Source organism: Pinus tabuliformis, chromosome 6 (genome assembly GCF_031772625.1).
Source record: "Pinus tabuliformis cultivar Carrire ecotype Pingquan chromosome 6, CPIR1, whole genome shotgun sequence".
In the NCBI taxonomy this organism is placed as follows: Eukaryota; Viridiplantae; Streptophyta; class Pinopsida; order Pinales; family Pinaceae; genus Pinus; species Pinus tabuliformis.
Window position 1 is genome coordinate 1572014849 of NC_142292.1, and position 8293 is coordinate 1572023141.

The 8293-nt window shown below is 47.5% G+C and overlaps 1 protein-coding gene across 1 annotated transcript; it reads left to right on the forward strand.

Annotated features, from left to right (window-relative positions):
* The first annotated feature begins 2834 nt into the window (after positions 1-2834).
* Positions 2835-7963, forward strand: LOC149264792 (uncharacterized). Its single transcript, XM_089400871.1, has 3 exons — positions 2835-3589; positions 3820-5157; positions 5905-7963. Exons 1-3 carry the CDS (start codon positions 2835-2837, stop codon positions 7961-7963), a joined length of 4152 nt encoding a protein of 1383 aa, XP_089256997.1.
* Positions 7964-8293: the final 330 nt, after the last annotated feature.

Here is an 8293-nt window from a genome sequence, read left to right on the forward strand (position 1 = left end):
TGATCTTAGAATCTTTTCAACTACTATAGCCTCTTTTATTTCTTCACCCAAATTTTTCATACAGTTAACAATCTCATCTACTCGAAGAAAATAATTAGCCACACTTTCATCATTATACATTTTGAGAGTCTCATACTGAATCCTGAGAGTTTGAAGTTTAGCTCGCTTTACCTGTTCATCTCCTTCATAGCTCGAGACCATTTTGTCCCATATCTCTTTTGCTGATTTGAAGTGCATTACCTTCATGAATTCTGTTTGGGATATACTTCCTAATAGAGTACTGACTGCTTTTGCATTTGTTTCATACTTCTTTTTCTCAGCTGGATCTGTAGGAGTAGCTGAAGGAAAAGCATAGCCTGTTTCTACAATGTCCCAAACTTCTGTACCAAGAGATTGAAGATATGCAGTAACTCTTACCTTCCAATAATTGAAGTTTGTCCCATCAAAAATCTGTGGCCTGATTGATGCTTCTCTCTCGTAGTTGCTCATGATGAACGATCTACCTTCAAGCGATCAAGCTTCTCTGAAGGACCTGCTCTGATACCAATTGTTGAGAATAATACTGAGAGGGGGGGTGAATCAGTATTATCTAGCAATTTTAATAAATCTTCCTTATTTGATCTTAGAATTATTTTTGCATGTCAGTACCATAAAATAATGAGCATGAACAAAGAAAACAGATAGTCACACCAAAGAACACAAGATGTAAGGTGGAAACCCAATGTGGGTGAAAACCACCTGCTGCAATATGTCTCTATCTTCTTTCAAATTAGAAACTTCTTTTACAATGATTTTGTACTGGTGCAGTCCTTTACCAGTACGCAGGCTGCAACCTGCAGAGAGCTACAACTCTCTCTCGTTTTCCAGTCTACTCCTGGAAGCGAGCTACAACCCCCTACTTCTTTTCATAAAGCATCAGATGATCAACAAGTACATAACAGTTACAGATCACTATAGATATCAGATCAGCAATAACAGAATTAACCCAGAACACCTTATCAACAGAGAAATATAATCAACAGAACAGAGACGCAGTTTTCCCTTCTGTGGCCTGCGACCAGACGCAGTTAACCTTCTGCTCCCCTACGTCCACACGCAGATATCCTTCTGCTGCGCTGCGTGCCCACGCACTGTTCCTTCAACTGCACTGCGTCCTTTTGCTACAGGGACGCACCCAAGAACACTATCGCGCCGCGTCCTGTCACCCCAAAGACGCACTCAGAGACACTATCGCGCCGCGCCTTTTACCTCAGGGACGCACCTGAACCTGGTCTGTCCTGCGTCCCCACGCAGATCTCCCATTACTGAGCTGCGTCCCGGATGCACCTGAGCCACGTCTGCCCTGCGTCCCCACGCAGGTCTCTCTCTGCTGCGCTGCGTCCCGGCGCACTTGGCCTTCACTGAACCTGCGTACCTTCAGATATGAATGATTTCAAGACCTTAAGTGTAACCCAAACAGTCAAATCTACAGATCTGATCTTGCGCCAAAGAGGTATTAGTCCTTCAGTAGATTCGCTTTCTTTAGATTTAGACTAGACCTCACCCAATAAGATATTCAACCCAAGACTTGCAAAATCCAAATGAACTCCTTTGCTTTATATAGGCAGGCTCCTCCTCAAAACATGGAACAATACCACGAGCCGATACCATAGAAACACAAAACCGTCGGCTAGATACCACACAAGAAACCCCCACGTGCTTTTCTCTGCCTTGAAATGTGTGCACTGGGCGGACGCACCCCCGGAACGGCTGGCCTGCGTCCCTGGACGCGGGTTCTGCATGATTTACCTGCGGGGACGCACTTTCTGTAAGGTGTACCTGCATCCTTCACAATTTTTTCAATAAAATGAGAGCTGATCATCAAACTTTGCTACTGATATGAAGAATAGTGATCTACCACCTGAATGGGTTGCCATCAAGGACAACACCTGAACCATAATGCCAACATAGGGTTATTCGAACGGTTCTATCGCCGCGGTCACAGCGCTGGGACAATACAGCAACAACATCACCATCGGATACTCCACCAGTCTTTTTCGGTCGCCGTTACTAGGGACAGTTATGGCTGACATGGAGCTTGAGGCGGTGGATTATTCGGAAGATCCTTCGCCGGAAAAGTCCATTTTCAGGAACCCTAGCATAGCCTCTCGATCTCGATTTGCGCCGTCTTCGTCTTCTACTGCTCCGGAATTGCAGCAGCTCCCGCACCCCATCTCGACTGCTGCGCATCGAACCTCTCAGATCTCTGCCGGTTCTTACCCTATTGAATCTCCGCCATTTGAGGTCCCCCCTCTCTCGCCGGGCTCTCTGCAATTCTTGGCTACTCATACGCCTCCTTCGCCCTCCTTCGATCCGCTGGCCCCTCCACTCCTTACGGTGCCCCCCCCCCCCCCGTCGGTTCCCCTGCATCACTCCCCCCTGTTTCGGGAGCTCGCCCCTCCGGATGCTTTGAAACACCTGCTGTCATCATTCGGCCTGCAAAACCCCCATCCCTGGATGGTATCACTAATCCCCTGGTCGACCATCCGTCGGCTCCCCGCACCTCCAAAAAGAAGATTAAGTGTGTTAGGGCTACAGCCAAGGATATCTCTATCAAATTCGACGAATCGAAGCCTCTCGGTGAATATATGGACATTGCAAACACTGTGTTGGTTGGGCACGTCAGGGGAAGAACCTACTCGGTGAAGAGGCTCAAACAGTGGGTACAGGAGATCTGGGGTGGAGTTCTCTCTGATCTTCCGGCGGTACATGTCCTCCCCAGAGGATGGTTTTCCCTTCATTTCTCCAAGGAAGGCCACACAAATTTGGTCTTGGGCAGGTACTGGCATATTGAAATGGCTCCAGTCCTCCTAAAGAGATGGAATCCCCTCTTCGACCCAGAAAAGGAACAGCTCGGAGCCGGACCAATTTGGGTGCGCCTACCAGGACTACCATTGCCGTTTTGGGCTGAAGAAGTTTTCATTAGGGTTGGAAATGCCCTGGGGACGTATCTGGATTATGATCGCACTTATGTTGAATCGGGGAGCCGGACCCTAGCGCGGGTACTGGTCCATCTAGACACCCGGGAAGGACTTGAGGAACAAATCACCCTACAATGGGGAAGGTGTATCAGAGTGCAGCTATTGGACTATGAAGGAGTCCCCTTCCGTTGCAGACGATGCCACAAAGTAGGACACCTTGCGAAGGACTGCCCACTCAACAAGAAAACAGAAGACTCTCCGAAAGGGACCCCAGCTCCAACCAGGACGGCATCTCCCATTACCTCTCGTCCTTCCTCTTCGGGACCGCCTCCTCCGTCAGCATCTCCTGTGGTCGATCCGGGACTTCGGCAGCCCTCGCCTCCAAAGACCAGGGCACGCACAGCAGCAGAAGCGGGTACGGTCTCGGATTCTCCTTACCATCCCTTGCTTTCTACTTTTGATGTTATGCATAATTATGGATCCTCCCCTCAGACTTCCATGATACACTGTGCTCTATCATCTTCTCCACATATCTGCACCACTGATCCTATCATATCCACCTCATCCCCCGTGGCTAGCTCCCACCTGCCCCCCTCGGAGCCCTCCCCACCTCATTCATATTTTCTCAGGTCTCGAACTCTAGCAAAAGAGCCTTCTGTCAGCCATTCGGGATTGGGCATAGTGATACCTGAGGGGGGTTCCTTGAGCTCCAGAGGGAGAAAATCCCACCTCTCAAAGGCTATTAAACAAGCCGGGGCAGAGGTTGTATCTGGTCGACAATCGACCATTGACGGGGTCCTTAGAGCAGGACACACCCCGAGAGGTGTTCCCCCATGAAGTGCCTATCTTTTAACTGCAGAGGACTGGCTAGTTCCTCCAAGAAACTAGCCATGAAGAGGCTCATTGAATCTGAACCAATCGACATCATCATGCTCCAAGAGACTCTCTGTACTGCTGATCAGTTAACTCGGTCCATGCAAGCCTTGACCCCTGGCTGGAACTTTTCTGCCATTGATGCCGTGGGCCGATCTGGAGGTCTGGCCATAGGCATCAACCCTCGCTCCATCAAGGTGGACTCGACTTGGGGAGGAGCGGGGTTTCTAGGGATGGACATTTTCTCCGCTGATCTTGGTATGAACCTCAGAATGGTCAATGTTTATGCCCCCTGCTCCCAGAGAGAATCATTCTGGCAGCATCTACTACATCTCTCTATGATGAATGAAGACCGGGTTGTTATTGGAGGAGATCTAAATTTCTCTCTGGGATACAGGGAGTCATGGGGTTCGGCAGCACAAATTGACCCCATTACTGACTATATGACCAATCTGCTTGAGCAAACAAATTTTATGGATATACCCATGCAGCGACTTCTCCCCACATGGAGGAATCGGAGGGTTGGGGATGCTGCACTTGCTCGCAGACTTGACAGATTTCTTATGAAGGGGACCCTCCAACAGCGCTTGCATCTCTACAGACAATGGGTTGGCTCGGGGGGATTGTCGGATCACAATCCAATATTTTTGGAGATACAGGGTCCATTTAAGAAACCCAAGGCACCCTTCAAATTCAACCATACCTGGCTGAAGGATCCATCATATGTCAAGATGGTATCGGATTACTGGTCCTCACACCCTATCAATGACACAGATTCTCTCGCCAAAGGGTTTTGCAGGAATCTCTCTGAAATTAAACATTTATCAATTCTGTGGGCAAAGGAGAAACAGGACCGAGACTCGGCTCAGCTTACCCATATTGAAGCTGAATTAAGCTCTCTCACAGACGAAAGAGGGCTGGGATTCATATCTGCTGCTGATAAATGCAGGCTTATTGACTTGGAGAATCAAAAAGTAAAGATCCTCAAAGAGAGAGAAGAATCCATCAGACTGAGAAGTAGGGCATTATGGATCCAAGCAGGGGATGAAAACTCAAAGTTCTTTCATAGCTATGCAAAGAGCAGGAAAATAGCAAATACTATCTGGAAGCTCCCTACCCCGGACGGTGACATCGCTGATACTTTTAACAAGCTTGCCCATCTGGGCACTACTCACTTCAGGAATCTTTATAAGTGCCCTCGGGAAGTTAATTTACCTGATATCATCAATGTGGCAAACCACTTCCCGAGATTTGTGGAGGACGAAGATGTGGAGGCACTTATTGACCCGGTCTCGGCTGAGGAACTGGAAGGAGTGCTGAAATGGTTCAAAAAGGACAAGAGTCCTGGTCCGGATGGTTGGACCATCGAATTCTACTTGGCCTTCTTTGACGTTCTGGGACAGGATCTGCTGGGGGTGGTTGAGGAGAGCAGGACTACGGGTTCTATCTATCATGCAATCAATTCTACTTTCATAGCACTTATCCCTAAATCTGACTCCCCGGAATCTTTCGACGATTACAGGCCTATCTCCTTATGCAACTGCCTCTATAAAATCATTTCTAAGACCATTGCAAATCGCATTAGACCTATCCTCTCCCGATCCATTGCCCCGCAACAATTTGCTTTCCTTGAATCAAGGCAGATTCACGAGGCCATTGGTCTTGCCCAAGAAGCCATGCACTCCATCTGGACCAGGCATCTAAAAGCCATTCTCCTCAAAATTGACCTCTCAAAAGCTTTCGACCGGGTCAGCTGGCTATACTTAAAAATGATCCTCATCCATCTGGGGTTCCCACATGCCTTCATCTCTTGGATTATGGCCTGTATATCCTCCCCAACCTTCAGTATCCTCATTAATGGCTCGGCCTCCCCTTTTTTCCACTCGGAAAGGGGATTGAGACAGGGCTGCCCCCTATCACCCCTTCTCTTCCTCTTGGTCATGGAAGGTCTCAGTCGCCTCATGGACTCAGCAAAAAGGACTGGAGATGTTGGGGGCCTCCGCATATCCGACCTTTGCACCCTTACTCATCTGCTCTTTGTGGACGATGTTCTAATACTACTTGATGGCAGCGTACGAGACTCCAGGACCTTCTCAAAGATCCTGCAACTTTTCTCTGCTGCTACAGGTATGCTGCCAAATCAGTTGAAATCCACCATCACTTGCACCCGTACTTCAGTACAGGAATCCCGGCTAGCCCTTCAGGTATTTCCCTACATTATTCTCCCTCTGGATAGAGGCCTCAAATACCTGGGATTCAAACTGAAGCCTACTTGCCAAAGGATTGCAGATTGGGTCTGGTTAGTTGCCAAACTGGAGAAAAGACTCACTGGCTGGAGCTACAGATATCTCTCTAGGGCAGGCAGATTGGTTCTCATTAAATCTGTGTTAGAGGCTACCCCGGTATTCTGGATGGCTCTTGCATGGATACCGAGGAACATTCTAGGGCGTCTACAGCAGCTGTGCAATCGATACCTCTGGAATGGGAGTCAGGATAAAAGAATCTTTGCCTGGATTAGCTGGAAGAAAATATCACTACCCAAAAAATGGGGGGGATGGGGCCTCAAAGATCTAACTGATTTCGCTATGGCACTTGCTGCCAAGATGGGTTGGACCTTATTAACCAGCCAAAGCCTATGGGCACATGTATCCTATCATAAATACATATGGCCCCAGAATATTATGGACTGGGCTAGATTACCATCTTGGTCGGCAAAGGGTTGCTCATCAACCTGGAAGGCCTTGATCCATTCCCTCCCCCTCATTCGTGACCACCTAGTTTGGAGAATTAATGATGGATTGTCAGGCAGGATTGGTCTCGATCCGTGGATCAACAGTGGGGGCAGACACATCCTCAACAATGAGCTCATCACACATCTACATAACCGCGACATTCGGAATTTCGCTCATATCGCCGACCAGCTTCGCACAGACATTTTTTCCCAAGCATGGAAATCGGCCCAGCAACTGGACCTCCCCCTGCAATGGCATCAGGAATGGAATAATTATATCTCTGCGTTATCTGAATCACATATTCGCATCAAACAAGGTCCAGACGAGCTCATATGGAGTATAGCGGATCATGGTCTATACACTCCAAAATTTGGTTACAGAGCCCTCATATCTCACAAAATTCCTGATCCAATTCATTCATGGTGGCATCTCATTTGGAAGCTAAAGGCTCCACCTCGCACCAGATTATTTTTCTGGTGTGCCCTCAAAGGTATCGTCCCCACGGGCGAATATCTTACCCGCAGATCCATATATGGACCCTCCTGGTGTATCTTTTGCAAGGCTGCTACAGAAACCTCGGATCACATTTTCCTAAACTGTCCTGCTGTACAATCCCTTTGGACCAACATTCGCACACAATTGGGCATAGCAGGGATTTGGAGTGGGGATGAACTTTCGGGCGCATGGACTGCATGGACGCACAGTCACCCGGGCACCAAACTATTATATCTCCCCCCCGTGGCAACATGGTATACCTGGCTTGCGCGGAACCGTGCTGTCTTCGAAGATCAACCCGTATCATGGACCCGGGTTGAAGCCACCATTATCGCTGCGTACCAAGAATTGCCAGACCCTCCTCCGCCTCGAGCCAGGACGATACAGGACATGCCCAATATTGACAAATCGACCCCGTGGGCCTTCTTCAACGGGGATGCAAGCCAAACGGGCTGTGGAGGTGGTTTCGTGCTGCACATAAATGAACATCACAGATACCTTGTTAAAATGGGATTTGGAAGAGGATCTAATAACTATGCTGAGCTTTCTGCCATCCGGAACCTATTGCATTTTGCACTAACACACCAGCTCTCTAATCTCAACATATTTGGAGACTCAATGATGGTCGTTAACTGGATCAATAATGTCACTATATGTCATACACACACACTCAGCAATCTATTACAAGATGCTCTCACTCTCAAAGCAGCATTTAATCATTTCTCTTGTTTACATATTTACAGAGAGCATAATAGCGAAGCTGAAAAATTATCCAAAGAGGCCTCGTTACTTCCTAGAGGCGATTGGATAATTGTGGAGCAGAATGGAGCTGAAGAACACAGATTCTACCACAGGCCATACATAGACCTGAGAGAACAGAGGGACAACAGTCCCGATCACTGACAGTTTTGGATAATATATTTTGACATGATGGAACTGTAATTAACTATGATTATGTTGTTTATAAATGGATATTTGTGAACTCGAATAGGCTGAACAGCCATACATATGCATATACCCAGCACAATTTTGTAATACTCGCTGATACAACACCCTGTGAGGTGATTTTGTATGAACATTACAGCAATGCCAATGACATCTACCATATGTAATTTTCAAATTATTAATGGAAATTATTGATTTTTCCAGTGGAAAAAAGCTAAAAAACTGATAGAAAATATGATCAAATTCTATAAAGATCAAATAGAAAGGTTTATAGTGTAACGACCTGGA